Here is a 19,201-nt window from a genome sequence, read left to right on the forward strand (position 1 = left end):
AGAGAGAGAGAGAGAGAGAGGCAATCTCCTTTATCAAACAGGTACTAACCTAAGTCTTGTTGACATTGAAGGTCTACGAAGAAAATACTGTTATCCTAAAGAAGCGCACATAACATGGAGATAAGCTGACCCACATATCGGACGTAGCTCCGCCATTGTAAACAACGATGCGACCGTCTCTTGTCGGGCAACATGTCTGTCGATCATAGCTACTGTGTATTGTTTGGTAAGCTCATTTATGTGTCACTGGGGAAGCTACGTAAAATCCAACAACATTTACGATGAGAGAGTTTCAATAGACTTGTCATCAGATGAACGAAATCTTTGTGTTGTGTTTTCACATGTATGTCACCTGTTTCCGCACAACATGATTTAAAACCTCCAATATCCTGTGTTTTAAGCAGGTATTGTTAGTCGGCACTGTTCTCAGTGTTCATGCTGGGCTTATTCGAAGACAGTTTTGACATTGATAATATATCTTGATAAGGTGCACACAACAGGACGTACTAATAAAGGGACGTAACTCTAGTTTTGCAAGACTTGCTTAGAATGTTAGGCGGTAACGTGCACGTATAGAGATCCCATTTAAGCTTAGCTATTTTCAAGGCAGTCTTATTTTAGAGTATTGTATACAACGGAGATACTTAATGAATGCATACTCTACCCAGGAAGAAGTAGACTGGTGACAAAAGTCTATTCATTACATTGGTATACTAATATATGTCACACCTATTTACTGAAGCTACAAATATAATTGTCCTCATGCTAATTCTTTATTACCACCTTCATGACAGACAACCTTTATTTTTGTGATAATGTCGTTGTAGCGTCAAAGGATGGAAACGAGGCCAAAAGTAGGAATTTCAAGGAATTCGATGACGTCATTTCTGAATTTATGAAGGATCAAGGAATTCCTGGTCTCGCGTTGACAGTCAGTTACCATGGTAACGTCATATATACACAAGGTAGGCCATGAGCATGCACATCCAAGCTTTAGAGTGAGTGAGTTGGGTTTAACGCCGCTTTTAACAATATTCCAGTTATATAGCGGCGTGTCAGCTTAATGTGGGAGGAAAGCCCGAAGTGATGCAGGCCTCAGATGTTTACCACTTCGGTGAAACCCACGAGCACGGGTATGGTGCTGACAAACCTAGAAACATAATCGGGGCGAACAGGGATTCGAACCCACAATCATAGATCTATGGCGTGCCCAAGGGACGCAACTCTGCACAGCGAATCGCGGCGCCTTAGACAACTGGGCCACCCGTGCCCCCTCCAAGCTTTAGAGCAGTGGGGGATTTTATGAATGAAAGGAAATCGCTCCGGCGTTACCTTTCGTGAGTGATTTAACAGGGTCACGATTATCCAATCATAATCAACAGAACGAGACCAACCTTGTACGAATATCCGTGAATATCCGGGGTAGAACAGGTCTTCAGCAACCCATGCTTGCCGTGAAAGGCGACTAATGGCGATCCAATGGCGTAGATCGATGCGCATGATGTCAATAAATGGATTGTCTGGTCCAGACTTGATTATTTACAGACCCCAGTCACACAGCTGGAATATTGTTGAGTGCGGCGTTAAACAAACAAACAAACAAATAAACAAACACATTTGTGACGTACAGATGTAATATTTCCCACCTGTCTCATCACCACGTTGGTAATAAATAACTTTATGATACATAGGAAATTATTTTAAGTCATAATCAAAGTATTTTTTGTGTCCAAGGCATCCGGTCCATATGAAATACAAATGTAGCCATGTATTATGACATTAAATAAGAAAATAATAACCATTACAGTATCTCCTGATTAGTTTATGAAAGACTCGTGTTTTATCAGATATTTTTGAGTATATTATAAATGAATGTAACTTGAGTACGACATCAGATGAGAGGTCTGCCACTGTGAACCGCCTCCGTGGTCTAGTGGTAGAGCGTCCGCCCGGAGAGCGGAAGGTCCGGGGTTCGATCCCCGACCGCGTCATACCAAAAGACGTTAAAAGATGGTACTTGTTGTTACCCTGTCTGGCGCTCGGCATTAAGGGGTTAAAACAAGGACTGGTCGGCTCGGAGTCAGTATACTGTGTCTGAGTGGGGTATCCATGTTAAACTGCGGCATGGTATCTCAGTGAGCTAGCACTTAATCGGCATCAGTCCGGACTAGTACAAGCAGCCACACACACACACGTGCATGCACATCGCTATATAAGTGCAATAATCTTGGACGCGACGTTAAACCCCATTTCACCTCACCTCTACCACTGTGTATTTCAGGCTACGGGATGGCAGGAGTCAACAGGCCGGTGACGTCATCCTCTCGGTTTCGTATCGCCAGTATGAGCAAACCGCTCACGGCCATAGGCGTGATGCGATTGGTTGAACAGGGTCAGCTGACCCTGGAGGATAAAGTGTTTGGCCCTAAGGGTAAGGCTACAGTACTTAGTGTTTTGCGTTTGTTCACTTTCATCCATGAACTATTCAATTAAAACTACAATTTTACAAGATGTTTATCCTCTCCTTTTGAAGTTTAAAGGAAGAAACGGTTATCCGTAAGGTATGGTCCTTAGAATAGGAACCGACCGCCTCCGTGGCCGAGTGGATATAGAGCGACAACCGGGAGTGCGGAAGGTCGGTGCATGGTGGTGAGGTGAGGTGAAATGGGGTTTAACGTCGCGTCCAAAATAATTGCACTGATATAGCCCCTGGCATGCACGCACGAGTTCGGAGTAATGACGTTTTTAAAGTGCTATCTACCATGCCCCAGTTTAAAATGAATACCCCATTGGCTACCCAGACACAGTATACTGACTCCGAGCCGACTAGTCTTTGTTTTAGCCCCTTAATGCCGTGCGCCAGGCAGGGTAATAACAAGTACCATCATTTACGTCTTTTCGATTTGGATCGAACACCGACCTTCCGGTATCCGAGCGGACGCTCTACCACTAGACCACGAGGGCAGCCCGGTGCATGGTATGATCGTCGGCCGCGTCATACCAAAGATAACCCCTGAAAATCCGGGATAGAATAGTTCTCCAGCAACCCATGCTTGCCGTAAAAAACGACTATGCTTGTCGTAAGAGGCGACTAACGGGATCGGGTGGTCAGGCTCGCTGACTTGGTTGATGCATGTCATCGTATCACAATGGCGTGGATGATGTCAATGTCTGGTTCAGACTCGATTATTTGCAGTCCGCCGTCATATAGCTGGAATATTGCTGGTTGCGGCGATAAACAACAAACAACCAAACATACCAAAAAGACGTTAAAAGATGTTGCTTGGCTTTAAGAGGATACAATTAGGACATGCCGGCTTGGAGACAGTATATTCTGTCTGCGTAGGGTATCCATGCAGAGTTGCGTCCCTTGGGCACGCCATAGATCTATGATTGTGGGTTGTATTTCCGGTTCGCCCCGATAATATCCAGGTTTGTCAGCACTACATCCGTGCTAGTGGGTTTCACCGAAGTGGTAAACGTCTGAGACCTGCATCACGTCGGGCTTTCCTCCCACATGAAGCTGACTCTCCGTGATATAACTGGAATACTGTTCAAAGCGGCGTTAAACCCAACTCACTCACTCATTCACTCAGGATTTCACAAACCGGAACTTAGTTGAACTCGAACAGAAATGTTATACATTCAACAGTGAACGTATGTATGTATATGTTCAAGAGGAAGAAAATAGTACATTTGGGGGCTCATCCTCGTTTATTCCGGGTATTATGTGTTCCCTGGACCTTTTCGTTACCATAGCTACGTTAGAAAGTGATTTCATTGGCTGGTAATTTTCAGCCATTAGTCATTTGATAGCGAGCTGTAGTAGCGCATGAAGTCATCACAATGGAATGGCGATTACATACACCGGATGTAAGAGGATGACCTGGGCATGTAATTTCGGAGATCCTTAATTTTCATATCAGTCATCTCTAATGACACCACAGTAGGCGTGGTTGGTTAGCCTAGTGATTAAAACGCTCGCTTGTCATTGTAATTCTGAAGGCCCGTGTTTACCCACTAGTGAGCATGGGTGGAGCCATGGTGTCTCCCGCGGTGAAGTGGTTGGAATATTTCTAAAAGCAACGTAAAACCCAGACTCATGTGCAATCTCGCCGCGATCATTCAATTTGTCCTGTTGCAGTCAAGCACAATAAGAATTTTACCATCTCTACACAATTCGACCATGATATGTGTAACATGACTCGTACTTGTCGGAACTTCAGGAGGGTGTATAATATATAAAGGAAATGTTTACGTACACCATTATTTATTTTGTAAGTGTTGAATCTGCGTATCAAATACGATCTTATGTCCGCCCCGCGTGCCCACTGCTAAGTCCCGAATACCGTCTAAATAGACACTCGAATCCCGCGTACCAAAAATGAGTTGGCAGCCCTCTTCAACTTCACTAAGTATACAAGTTGTTGTTATTCATATCTAATTAAATTAATGTTGACAAGGTCAGCGTTGAAAGTTAATCTTTATTTTTTTTCTTCCTTGATATATCTTATATACCTAAACAACGTGGGGTAAGCATGACATTTTCTCTTGCAGGAATTCTGACAGAATTTAAACCAAGCGCCAAGGGAGATAAGCGTGTTTTACAGATAACAGTGCGGCACCTGCTGCGTCACTCGGCCGGCTGGGACCGGGATCAAGCGGGAGACCCAGTCTTCTTTAATCTCGACGCCATAGACGCAAAACACGGGGTTGTCTCGCCTATCAGTGACCAGTTTAATGTCAAACTGGTGAAATTTATGATGACGAGGAAGTTGCAGTTTGCACCAGGTGAAGCAATGGCTTAAAAACCTGTATTCTTCCCGATAAGAATATGTTTCTTAGCGTGATGGCTTTTCAAATCCAGAAGGGCTTCGGGGTTGCCCCGTTGTATTAAGTTTCGTAATTCGCTGTGCAGAGTTGTGTCCCTTGCGCACGCCAGAAACCTATGATTATGGGTTTGAATCATGGTTCGCCCCGATTATGTTTCTAGGTTTGTCAGCACCATACCCATACTCCTGGGTTTAACAGAAATGGTAAACGTCTGAGACCTGCATCACTTCGGGCTGTCTCCCACAATATGCTGTGATATAACTGGAATAATGTTCAAGCTGTGTTAAACCAAACTCACTCACCCACTCAATGAACTGAGCATACATGTCAACTGTGAAATGTATACATTATAACGTCATGCGACTAACACCGTGTATTGTCCCACTAGGTAAGCGCCATGCATATTCCAACTTCGGCTTCCTGGTGCTTGGGTTGGTGTTGGAGAAAATCACACAGATGAAATATGAAACATTCATGAGGGAGATCTTTCTTAAAATGGGTCTACCTCGGCTACGAGTCGGCTTCACGAAACGGATCCTCTGTGATACAGAAGAGGTACTAACTGTTAATTACTCCTTGGAAACCTTAATATATAGTTTGACCTTAAGTATCTATTTGCCATCTTCTCTCCGGGACCGCTGAAGATCCGGGGTAGATAGAATAGGTCTTCAGCAACCCATGCTTGTCTCCCCTTGAAGATCTGGGGTAGAATAGGTCTTCAGCAACCCATGCTTGCCCTAAAAGGTGACCATTCTTGCCCTAAAAGGTGACCATGCTTGTCGTAAGAGGCGACTAACACGATCGGGTGTCAGGTTCGCTGACTTGGTTGATGCATGTCATCATATCTCAATTGCGTGGATCGATGCTCATGATATAATTCACGGGATTGTCTGTTCCAGACTCGACTATTTATACAAACCGCCGTCATATAGCTGGAATATTGCCGAATGCGGCGTTAAACAACAAACAAACAAACAAAGAATCTTCCCTCCGTATTTTATGATAAATCATAGCGTTCAACCATGAATTTATGAACCATATTGTATTACTAGTATTTATCATAAAGTAAAAATCTGTTAATTTGGAAACTCACCTTCCGAACTATGAATAGTTCCAGTATGAATCTGGATGAGTAGAAGTGCTTAGCCTTCGTCGGTATGAATTAAATCATTTCATATATTAAACTAGTATTGATTTTATAAAAAAATGTAGATGCATGTTGTTCGAGATATGCAAAAGAGCCTAACGCGTTGTATTAGTGAAAGCAGTAACAATTGCACCTATGTTTCAGGTTGAATATTTCAACAATCGAGAGCCAACTGTCCTGAAATCCCTCTTTGCCAACGAGGGTCATGTTCTGCCTCAGTACGGTTCCTTCAGTATGGAGAATACGGGAGCGTACGGGGGCTGGGTGGCATCTGTGGCCGATGTGTTGACCGTACTGCATTCATTGCAGCGTGGCTGTGGAGACGAGGTTGCTGAAGAGAGCATCCAAGAGGCCCGAGACCGAGGCCCAAAGAGCGACCAGATCCACCCAGGGTGTATGGAGAGGTTTCAGACTGGGCCTCAACCCACATCTAAGGCTGGAGAGAAGGCTCTCGGTGAACAGATTGGGGCAAAGAGAGATGTTGGTGGGATGCTTGACGAGACTGATGTTAAGAGAATGAAATATTGTCACAAATATGTCAAAGAAAGCTGTTTCACACAGGAACCTTCCACACCACATCATCCTTTAATTGGTTATGTCGAAGTAGAGATTTGCACGTGGGATGAAGTGGGTACGTCTCGGGATGAAGATGGGGTGTCACACTGCTGTCTGGAATGTAACACATTCACATCATTCGGAGTTCCAATACAAGACGAATATTCTCACCGAAATAATCCTTGTGAATTTGAGTGTCACAGAAACACCTGGATGAGTGATGAAACTGCTGGAAATATAAAGAAAGACTATAAAGAAAAAACATCCGCAGATAATAGCCAACACGAGTGTGTACTTAAACCTCTCACAGTCTCTGAAATGTTGGCGGGACCCGGTTGTGACAATGGTAAACAGTGGTATGGTCTTGGACTAGATGTCCAGGATTGTGGCACCTCTTTTGGACACACTGGAGCTATGGAGGGTTCTTGTGGGACAATGATGCATCACAAATCAGGGTTCAGCTGGGTCATGTTGATGAATGCTTGGTCAAGAGATATGGACTTAGACGGACTTGTTAAATACGCCCTCAGTACCGCCAAGGGATATCCGCTTTATTATGAAGCAGATAAGGACAAGAACATCCATGAGATCATTTCTCAGGATGTGCAGGAGAAGGTGCTGCTGCTTGTTCCTCTTCCAGACGTCAAGGCACTGATTGCAGATGCTGAGTCAGCTGGTTTTATGCTAACGTGGATTAATGCATGCAATATTGACACGAATGTGTATTTTAATTTAATTTTTCGACAATCCATCACCCGTCGGTCGGTGTATTTTGATGTTGAACATGATGGTTTTTCTGTAATTCTTGAAAAGGAGGAACATAGAAACCGTCAACCCGTTCTTATAGAATCGTATACGACAAATGACAAAATCCTCCATAGTATATTATTTCATGAAAGTACAGGCCATAACCAAGGGCGAATCATATCGCCTATAGTGCCTGCGAAGGTGTACCTCAAAATGATATCTGAAAAACAAGCACACGGTATGAGAGTGACATGCCAGTCAGCATCTGTCCTAAATGGTGATATCTACGTATCGTCCATATTACAAAACACAGGTCAAGACACAGTCTCTTGGCTCCAGATAACAGCTGAGGAGTTTCTCGTAGAGCAGCAGAGACAGATGAAGAAATGCCGGGACCTACACTATGTCAAGTTTTATTCTTTGGACGAAGAACCCTATGTCAGTGCGGTTTGGGCAACTAAGAACACTGCCTCCGATCGTTACCAGAGGCATGGTGCTTCCAAATATGGTCTGCTACAAGAGCTACGTGAAGCGGCCTCCAGGAATCTTAGATTGCAGTCGTGTTCTTCTTATATGTCAGAAGGTGTCTTGAACTTTGCAGCTGTGTGGAATCCGTCCGATGTTTAGAAGCAACTGCGAGATGTGTAGTCGGGATGAGGGAGTAGATGAGAAAAGACTCATATGTTTTTAGGCGTATTTATTGTGAGAATGTGACGCGTGGCTCCATTGCCTCAAAGGGTTCGTGAGTGAGTATTTAACACCGCCTTAAGCAATATGTCCGGTTTTTTTCCGGCGTGGCTTCTTCATGTGGATGGAAAACTGGGTTTTGAACTGTAATCTGGCACTGCCAAGGCACGTAATAGTACTGGGTTAGCCGTCCCATAAAAAGCTGCCACTTCTGATCAAACCTAAGAGTTATTTTTCTTGTATACTATCCAAAAAAAGAAACGCATAGGTGTTACTGATATGTAAAAACGAAAATAATACCTATTGTATTCATATTATCGTCAAAATATGTATCAATATTGGTAAGAGCATCAATTGACATACTTCCGTTTGCAACAAATCGATTTTGCTTGAAAATGTTGACTTTGATGTGATTCTTTTAGAATGAATAAGAAATGCATCGCCACAACGCAACAAGTGGCATCTTGCACGTTGAAATTGGGCAGGAAAAGCATGCAGTGTTTGGCAATAAAAAGCAAGCTTGCTTTCGGAAATAGGCATTCGTTCAGAAGGTGTTTCCAAGCCAAATGAACATGCCACGTCTTGATGCTGCCACAAGGAACATCGCCATTGGAAGACTGCAGGCTGGAGAGTCCCAATCTTCTGTTGCCCGACGTCTGAATGTTAGCCAAAGCACAATATCTCGGCTTGCAGCTCGCTACAACCAAACAGGCACAACAAATGACCGTCCCCGTACAGGAAGACCTAGAGTCACCACACCAGCCCAGGATCGCTACATCCGGGTCCTCCATTTGCGTGACCGTACTGCTACGGGTGACAGCACTGCAGCCAGGGTGCCAGGACTTAGGAGGATATCAGGCCAGACTGTACGGAACAGGCTGAGAGAACATGGACTGAGAGACAGGAGACCCTACGTCGGGAACGTGCTACGTCGTCACCTTCGTGCTCATCGTCTCCGTTGGTGTAACAACGTGACTGCCTGGAACCTTCGCAACTGGCGACGCATTTGGTTTAGCGATGAGTCCAGATTCATGTTGCAGAGACGTGATGGTAGGAACCGGGTCTACAGACGTGTTCATGAACGTTATGCCCCTAACTGCGTGCGTCAAGTGGACAGATTTGGTGGAGGGAGGGTGATGATGTGGGCGGCAATATCCTAAACTGATCGTACCGATCTTGTCCACGTCCAGGTAAACCTGACGGCTGTACGCTACAGAGACACCATCCTGCTGCCACACCTCCTGCCAGCCATTGACGTCCAACGTGAGATTTTCCAGCAGGACAACGCCCGGCCCCACACGGCACGCGTCACAATGACCTTTCTCGCTGCTAACAATGTCAACGTGCTCCTCTGGCCGTCCGGCTCCCCGGATCTTAACCCAACAGAGCACCTGTGGGACGCCTTACCTCAAGTTATGGACATCATTGTATAGACATTGATCTCTCCTAAACGAATGTAAAAATTCATGTACACAAGTCCATTTAATTTCCTACCAAGTTATTCATGTTTGAATATACAATATTTTCTCAGCAAATACGGGTTATGCGTTTCTTTTTTTGAATAGTATATAATAGTCGCTGTATGGCTGAGACAACGTCGATGTTAAATGTTCACTCACTCACTCACTCACTCACTCACTCACTCACTCACTCACAGACTCGCATTAAAAAATGACTGCCTTGTTCTGAAAGGATAGGATGCAGAATGTATGATATATCCTTAATGAACTTAAAATTGAGTTCGTCCCATTTGTACCGACAGAGGTAAATTGAATGTCACTCCTTTACATGACTTACATTATAAGTGCACATAATACAGCTAGAATCAATGAAGAACATTTGTTTATAGTATGTATGACTTTCACATATGTCAGCTGTTGGCGATTCACACTTTTCAGTAGCAACTAGAAAGAAACCCAAAATTTCCAAGACACATTAAAATAATTTATACTGTGAAAGTTGAATGACAGGAATCAATGGGACTCATCATATATTCTCTCTCTCCGCCTTTTAACAATATTATATATTTCGACCTTGTTTCATTTTTGGCTGACCTACTATTTTCTTCAAATCATTAGGGTTTTAGTGGGTTCTTCAGTATTTATGCAGTCCCCAGTATATATGCCGGAAAAGGCCCATGCTGACTGCAATCTTTATTTAAGGGCTGTCTTTGTTGTCTTTATCATTTTAAACCGTTGACCACATAATTAGGTGGGCTACCGTGCATTGACAGTGTATTTTAGAAACAGTCAAAGGAAGATCCTTTCTCTTCCCTTTTTCATCCCAAAATATGTCCTAGACAGGCTGTAGTGATGTAGCAGGCGTATTGAGGATTTTAGCGTTAAACAATGTTGCCTCACTCAGTCACTCTCATGTGAAGTAAAAACAATATTGGCTCACTCACTCTCATGTGAAGTAAAAACAATATTGGCTCACTCACTCTCATGTGAAGTAAAAACAATATTGACTCACTCACTCTTATGTCGGAAAATAAAAACAATATAGACTCACTCACTCTCATGTCGTGAAGTAAAAACAATATTGACTCACTCTCATGTCGTGAAGAACAAGCAATATTGCCTCACTCACTCTCATGTCGTGTAGTAAAAACTATATTGCCTCACTCACTCTCACGTGAAGTAAAAACAATATTGCCTCACTCACTCTCGTGAAGTAAAGACAATATTGCTTCACGTACTCTCATGTGAAGTAGAGACGTGTCAAGTGTTCGGCTGAGATCGCACATACGTGGTGTAGGTTATTACAATCAGTTAAGAATAGAAAAAAGTGACTGTGTGGAGTGTTAATCATATGTAATGAGAGCATCACCCAGCTGTCCCTGCAACACATGAAACTGATATGAACAAACATGTCGATAGTTAGCGCCTGGCGCGGTGTCAGGTTTTGGTGACATTTGCTTGTAAATATGAAGACATATACACTCATGTCAATAGCAAGCTGGGACATATTTGAGACGGTATAATGCTTTGATAGGTGGTATCATAGTGAGGGGCCTCGTGGTTAAAGTGTTCGCTCGTCACGCCGAGTCCACGGGTTTCATTCCGCACGGCGGGGTAAAACTACAGTTAAAACTTATCACGTCGGTTTCTTGATAATCGCGTCTGGGTCGGAGACAGATCTGTGGGTGATATCGTAAGCAATGATGTTTGTTTTATTGTTTAACGCCGCACTCAGTAATATTCCAGCTACATGACGGCGGTCTGTAAATAATCAAGTTTGGACCAGACTATCTTGTGACTGACATCATGAGCATCAATCTACGCAATTTGGATACGATGACATGCATCAACCAAGTTGCCGAAGACCTATTATAACCCGGATCTTCACAGGTAACATGCATAGGAGCGAACCAACTAGCTCTTTAGACAAGCACAGTCGCCTTTTACGACAAGCATGGGTTGCTGAAGACCCATTTTGAGCAGGATCTTCACGGGTCCGAGACATGATGGCACACCATCAGATAGGTCACAAATTGTCAACACCCAGTTCTCGTGATTCGTTCACAACAAACATTGAGCACTTGGATACAGCCTGCTACGGAACGTTCGCGGCTTTTGTTAGTTAAACAAGCGACGTTCTGTTGGAATATTATCTAATGTGTATTCAGAGTTTCGGCCAATCCGCAGTGATGTCCTCTTGGCTTTACACATGATAACATTATTTGACATTGATGTCCTCTTGACTATACACGTGGTATAATTCATAGACCTTAATGTCCTCCTGACTATACATATGGTATAATCCATAGACCTTAATATCCTCCTGACTATGTACATGGTATAATCCATACACCTTAATGTCCTCCTGACTATATACAGGGTATAATCCATACACCTTAATGTCCTCCTGACTATACGCATGGTATAATACATAGACCTTGATGTCCTCCTGACTATATACATGGTATAATCCATACACCTTAATGTCCTCCTGACTATACGCATGGTATAATCCATAGACATTAATGTCCTCTTGACTATACACATGGTATTATCCATAGACAGTAGTGCTGTCCTCCTGACTATACACATGGTATAATCCATAGACCTTAATGTCCTCTTGACTATACACATGGTATAATACATAGAGCTTAATGTCCTCCTGACTATACACATGGTATAATTCATAGACCTTAATGTCCTCCTGACTATACACATGGTATAATCCATAGAGCTTAATGTCCTCCTGACTATACACATGGTATAATTCATAGACCTTAATGTCCTCCTGACTATACGCATGGTATAATCCATAGACATTAATGTCCTCTTGACTATACACATGGTATTGTCCATAGACAGTAGTGCTGTCCTCCTGACTATACACATGGTATAATCCATAGACCTTAATGTCCTCCTGACTATACACATGGTATAATTCATAGACTTTAATGTCCTCCTGACTATACACATGGTATAATCCATAGATATTAATGTCCTCCTGGCTATACACATGGTATAATCCATACACCTTAATGTCCTCCTGACTATACGCATGGTATAATCCATAGACATTTATGTCCTCTTGACTATACACATGGTATTATCCATAGACAGTAGTGCTGTCCTCCTGACTATACACATGGTATAATTCATAGACCTTAATGTCCTCTTGACTATACACATGGTATAATTCATAGACCTTAATGTCCTCCAGACTATACACATGGTATAATCCATAGAGCTTAATGTCCTTCTGACTATACGCATGGTATAATCCATAGACATTAATGTCCTCTTGACTATACACATGGTATTATCCATAGACAGTAGTGCTGTCCTCCTGACTATACACATGGTATAATACATAGACCTTAATGTCCTCCTGACTATACACATGGTATAATTCATAGACCTTAATGTCCTTCTGTCTATACACATGGTATAATCCATATACCTCGAAGTCCTCCTGACTATACACATGGTATAATACACTGGCCTTGATGCCCGTCCCTATGTTTGGTACATTTTACTAGTGTGGCAATACACATGACATCCCTCATATACCAGTATGTCAAGGTCAGCAATGGAGCTCTGCTCTCCTATACTTACCAAGGTGAGCTCACAATCAACTTATAGCCGTAATATGAATTTTGGCTATCTTGCAGAGTTAGTGAGTTTGGTTTTCGCCACTCGAACTATATCTCATTATGATCCACGTTGGCAACTCCTCTTTTTTTAAAGCTCGTGATGGCTGGAGACATAGATGTTTAACATTTCGATTACGTTTCTGCAGTCTGAGTGATTATACGGTGAAAGTGGTTATACGGTCCATACAACGCCACTGCATCGCGGCGGCCTGGAGAGATCAAATCTGGGCCCGGCAGATCAAACCGTGGTTTAAAATGACAACCAGCCAGGTCACACACTGTGACCACGTGATCCACATAAAAGTGTTCTAACGACAAGCATGAGGTACTAGGTCCTATCATTCCACTCAATGCAACTGGGGTCAAATACACTGCTAGGCTAAAAAAGTATATACTTGAAAATTGGATTTGATCAAACAATTAAGAACAATCAAAACATTACTAGGCTGAAAACAGTTGCCGAAACATTGCAAACTTAAGGAAAAAACACAACACCCGTATCAAATACATCCCCATCGAATAAATATTTCCACGAGACGTCCTCGAGATCGCACGAAGATATCTTCCCGAGGCAAGGGAGTTAACTGTCTGTGAAAGTCCCGTTTTCACCCGTGCCTAAATAGGCTGGAATTCTTTAGGCTCGATCGTAGCGCCACAAGTGTCTATTACGAGTTATGTCCCTTCTATGTCCCTCAGACCAATCAGATTCCACCACTCATATCACTTGCATTTGCTTTAATCGAAATTTGGAGCGGTCGGGGAGCCTAGTGGTTAAAGCGTTCGCTCGTCACGCCTAAGACCCGGGTTCGATTCCCGACATGGGTACAATGTGTGAAGCCCATTTCTGGTGTCCACCTCCGTGATATTGCTGGAATATTGCTAAAAGCGGTGTAAAACCATACTCACTCACTCACTCATTCACTTATCTTTGAAAGATTTTGGCAACAGTTTGCATTTCATACATGGTTGGGGTATTATGGTTGCAAATTCACACCCCAGTCTTCTTTGCAGCAATTCATTTTTACACAAAATTACCCAGCTACAGATTACTTGTATGGTAAAATAGATATAATCGGATTACTTGTATGGTAAAATAGATATAATCAACAGTTCTTTCAATTTTCAATTAAATAAACATCAAACTCGGTATACTTTCTTTTGCCCCTAAGTTATTTTGTCCGCTTTCATTACAAATTCAACCACTATCCCTTACATTCGTTATTTAATCATTTATCTAATTATTGTCATCACTTGATTGATAACGGTTAGAATCTACACCGAAAAGTCGCTCCAAATTGTAATAAAGAAGTTGTTCATCCATAAATTCTTTCTTACTTAATTATTGTTTGGCGTACCTATTTACTTTAAAATGTTTAGATTCCACATTCACGTACACAAACTAACACATATCCTCAGTAAATCTCAGAAAAACTTCTCATATATCTTAAAGCCTATAATTGTTCAATGTATTCATTGCCACCTGGGCCGTCGATTATGGAACAACACGTCGAATAACAGCCGAGCTGGTTTTCAGGTGTGCCCTGACATCATCGATTTGGCTGCAGTTAATATTTATCTCAACTTCATTGCCATCTATTAACAAGACAAGCTGTCACCAGCCCTAGTGACGACTTCAGGAGTCGAACAATACTCCAGCGATCGAAGCGAAATAAAAGACGGCAAACTTTGTCGGAAAGGCTTTGGCTCAATTCTGAGGTTTCGGTGTACGGGAGAACAGGCTCTAAAATGAATGTTTTGAGCTGCTAAACTATACACCTCAGCAGGTAGGTTGACTTTATATTGTGTGATATTTGAGAATATTTCCGTTACAGATTAAGGTAATGTCATTGATTATCACATTGGTTGTATATATCACAAGTAGGTGACAAGTAGATATGTATATGTACTACTAACATGGCGGCGGTCAAAATGTCAGCGACGTACAGTTTTCTGGTGGTGTGACAGGATTGTGTTAAATATATTATATTGTATATTCGTAAAACAGCTCTCGTCATTCAAGTGTAATTTGTACGAAGAAGGATGAATCATTATTTTTTTAAAGAAATATTTAAGTAAGCTACTGAATTTAATTAAACATCTTTGTGGTGGGACATAATATTAAATTATCAAAATATACTCAAAGCGGAAATTAACCCTAATAATGTATTTATATACTAAAGTAAACTAAGACTCTGGTCTTCAACTGGGCGGAATGGACTCTTTGGGTTTTAAACAAAAAATTTTTTCAAATATTGAATTAAAACAAATTCAAATTTCAAATAAAAGAGCTGCCTTAGACATGTTATCGTGACATGCTTTTTTCATTCAGCTTTGGCGATGAAGACACGTGCCATTATTTGGACACCAATACGTATGTAAACGGCACCGCTATAGCCTTGACCGTCTTGACAAGTGCTTTGTAGAGTACACAGTTAAATTATTGATCGATCTGTAAAACCACATCGTCATCATAATTATTTGGAAAAAGTTCAGTTATCAATATGCGTGTATGATAAAATTCGTCTTTGGATATATACCATAATACTTCGTATATGACAGCGGAACATTGATATTGTTGTGGACTGTAAATTGTCATTTTATCTAAACTGCCGGGGAAAGGAAAGTATACAATCATCTTTGATGGTGGCTAAAAAAAAACAAACAAGAAATTTTTTTTCAGTGAAGATGTATTTGATACGGGGAGCATCGTTGAGTTTTGGGCCTTAAGTTTACTGTGTTTCGGTGACTGTTTCGAGCCAAGTAACGTCTTGAAAACGTTTGTTTGTTTGTTTGTTTGTTGTTTAACGCTATATGACGGCGGTTGAAAACGTTTGTCATGTGTTGGTAAAATCAAATTTTCAAGTGTATGCTTTCTTCTGCCCGGTAGTTTACATCACTTCCTAGGCGGAATAGGCCCCGTAGTACTCCATGACTGTCATTAGAGTAGACTGGCATAAGGATTGTGTGGTCGCAGCGTATGCCCTGCCTGATTGTGTGTCATCGAACCCCGACAGTGTGCTCATACTGTCAACCACTGGTTTGCTTGGTCCATGCTCGATCATATACGGGAGGCTGTCATATAACTTAAAACATGAAAATAAGACAGCATTTAGTCATTTCGAGATCTGTCCAATCGTCTTTAGTCCTCTCACACTTAAACGCTCCCACACGCGATCTCTGGACATGTCTCCCACACGCGATCTCTGGACATGTCTCCTTTATATGAAGATGGTAGACGTGTTGTGATGCAGATTCACTCAGGGAAAGATGACAAACCGATGTGACCACATCACCGCCGTTTAATTACATACAACATGAAAACAAAAAAGGTTGTTTCATACGTTGTTGGCAACTTTATCTGCTGGAGTACATCATCAAGTTAGGACAAGACAGCTGCTGAGCTACTGAGTGTGTGATTGTTGGTCCAATACAGCCTGGTATGATAAGCAGTAGTGTTGTAGGGTTCTATTCCAACGGGTGTTTGAAAGAACTATACATACTGACGTACGGTGGCCCATAAGGGACACGGAGTCTGTTTTTCAATATTTTGATGTTTCACTTACTTTCATCGTAACCTTCAGCAAATTAACACAATTTTTCATACAAATATGTTATAAATCATGTACAAAAACAACCGAAACGTGGAAAATGTACTTTCAAGTAGCTATTGAGTCGCTGAAATGTGAAGCAAAAATGTCAAAAACTAAAATGGAAATGTCAAAAAACAAAACGAAATTAAAGGTAAAAAACTAAATTGAAACCATAGAAAACTATTTCCACCGCGGTGATAATATTCCCACCGCGGTGATAATATTTCCACCGCGGTGTAAGTAGTTTTTACCGCGGTGGAAATAGTTTTCTGTATTTTCATTTTAGTTTTTGACATTTTCGTTTTTGTTCTTGACATTTTCGTTTCTCTTTTCAGAGATTCAATATCTTTCTTTACATATGATTTAACACATATTTGTATGACACATCGTGTTAATTTGCAAAAGGTTACGATAAAAGTAAGTGAAATATCAAAATATGGAAAAAACAGGCTCCATGTCCCTTTTGGGCCACCGTACTGACGCACTTATAACAATAGGTATACATGGTTATTCTAATGTTATTATGGAACATTTAGTGTGTGTACAACTGTAAAGTATCCCCGGTGTATTCTATAAGTCAGCATCCTCCGGAGGCAAGAGCGTCCACTACTCTTTTTCCATCAAAATCTAGTTTCAAGTAGAAACGTGGCTTTGATCTTGACTAGTGGACACGCTTGCCTCAGGAAGAGTGAGTGGGTGAGTGAGTGAGTGAGTATGGTTTTACGCCGCTTTTAGCAATATTCCAGAAATATCACAGCGGGGGACACCAGAAATGGGCTTCACACATTGTCGGGAATCGAACCCGAGTCTTCGGCGTGACGAACGAACGGTTTAGTCACCAGGCTACCCGGCCGCCCCTCCTCAGGAAAATGATATGTCAGTTACTGGATACATTCTGAGAATAACTACTAACTAATAAATACATAACTTGCGGTAGGGTCAGCTTGTACCAGCCTCGACCGTAGAAGCCGCACCTGCTACACCGTGGGCCTTCCTCCGGCGTGAGTGAGTGAGTTGAGTTTAACGCCACTTTCAACAATATTTCAGTTTTAGTTTTTTAAGTCCAGAATGTATGCTGATCCTGGACGCTTACCATTTTGATGAAACCCACGAGCAGATGTACTCTAATACGCCCTTCAAACACCTGATCAATCTCACCATGAAGTAAAGCATAAAATATAAATTTCATGTTGAGCAGAATATAACAAAACCATGGATGAATAGAAAATAAAATTTGGTAAAAAATAACTTCAAAGGGCACAACTCTGCATCTCTAAGCAATATATTGTAGACAATTATTGATTTGTGCAGTGAGTTCGAAATGATTGATGGAGCGGTATGCATCAGTTCCTCTCGACATGTGACGACTGTACATGCTTACATAGGATATTATTTCCGATATCAGACATCGGTGTTATTGCACAGCGCCAGGCGCCATGCTTTATTTGTTTTGGTTGGAAAAAGTTAAATGGGGATGAGTAATAGTTGAGAAGATGTAACCAAACTTAAGATAAGCTGTGCTAAATTCCTACAGTGGCTAATGCCTACAGTGCTAAATGCTTACAGTGCTAAATGCCCACAGTGGCTAATGCCTACAGTGACTTATGCCTGCAGTGACTAATGCCTGCAGTGACTAATGCCTACAGTGGCTAATGCCTACAGTGACTAATGCCAACAGTGCTAAATGCTTACAGTGCTAAATGCCTAAAAGTGGCTAATGCCTACAGTGACTAATATCTTCAGTGCTAAATGCTCACAGTGCTAAATGCCCACAGTGCTAAATACCTACAGTGACTAATGCCTACAGTGATAAATACCTACAGTGACTAATGCCTACTGTGCTAAATGCCTGCAGTGACTAAATGCCTACAGTGGCTTATGCCTACAGTGATAAATGCCTACAGTGGCTAATGCCTACAGGGACTAATGTCTACAGTGATATATACCTACAGTGACTAATGTCTACAGTGACTAATGCCTACAGTGATAAATGCCTACAGTGATAAATGCCTACAGTGACTAATGCCTGATAAATACCTACAGTGACTAATGCCTACAGTGATAAATACCTACAGTGACTAATGTCTACAATGATAAATGCCTACAGTGACTAATGCCTACAGTGACTAAGATCTACAGTGATAAATGCCTATAGTGACTAATGCCTACAATGACTAATGTCTACAGTGATAAATGCCTACAGTGACTAAGGTCTACAGTGATAAATGCCTATAGTGACTAATGCCTACAGTGACTAATGCCTACAGTGACTAATGTCTACAGTGATAAATGCCTACAGTGACTAATGCCTACAGTGACTAAGGTCTACAGTGATAAATGCCTATAGTGACAAAATGCCTGCAGTGATAAAAACGTATGGGGAATACGAGCTGCAGAGTATTTTGTTTTTGTGCAGTGACTGTCACGTTTCCCTGCACACATGATTACACTTTAGTTATGGGCCGCTATGTAGACAAATGTTCATAAAGTTTGTCTATAAAGCGGTACAGACAATGGTTGAGTAATTACAGC

At 41.8% G+C, this 19,201-nt stretch overlaps 3 protein-coding genes across 3 annotated transcripts in view; all 3 read left to right on the plus strand.

Moving 5' to 3' along the window:
* The first annotated feature begins 192 nt into the window (after positions 1–192).
* LOC139469518 (uncharacterized) lies at positions 193–8,196 on the plus strand. The gene is made up of 6 exons (XM_071251709.1): positions 193–226; positions 828–965; positions 2,282–2,431; positions 4,558–4,791; positions 5,222–5,388; positions 6,125–8,196. Exons 1-6 carry the CDS (start codon positions 193–195, stop codon positions 7,907–7,909), a joined length of 2,508 nt encoding a protein of 835 aa, XP_071107810.1. The 3' UTR covers positions 7,910–8,196.
* A 345-nt stretch (positions 8,197–8,541) lies between these two features.
* LOC139467754 (uncharacterized) lies at positions 8,542–9,402 on the plus strand. The gene is made up of 2 exons (XM_071249261.1): positions 8,542–8,940; positions 9,160–9,402. Exons 1-2 carry the CDS (start codon positions 8,542–8,544, stop codon positions 9,400–9,402), a joined length of 642 nt encoding a protein of 213 aa, XP_071105362.1.
* Positions 9,403–14,769: 5,367 nt separating this feature from the next.
* The window catches only part of LOC139468422 (uncharacterized), a 31,041-nt gene continuing 26,609 nt past the window's right edge, over positions 14,770–19,201 (plus strand). Inside the window, exon 1 of the mRNA XM_071250379.1 lies at positions 14,770–14,863. The gene's annotated coding sequence lies outside the window, so the exon portion shown is untranslated. The remainder of the gene's footprint in view (positions 14,864–19,201) is intronic.

Source organism: Haliotis cracherodii, unplaced genomic scaffold, assembly GCF_022045235.1.
Source record: "Haliotis cracherodii isolate W230 unplaced genomic scaffold, xgHalCrac1.p SCAF_2, whole genome shotgun sequence".
Taxonomy (NCBI): domain Eukaryota; kingdom Metazoa; phylum Mollusca; class Gastropoda; order Lepetellida; family Haliotidae; genus Haliotis; species Haliotis cracherodii.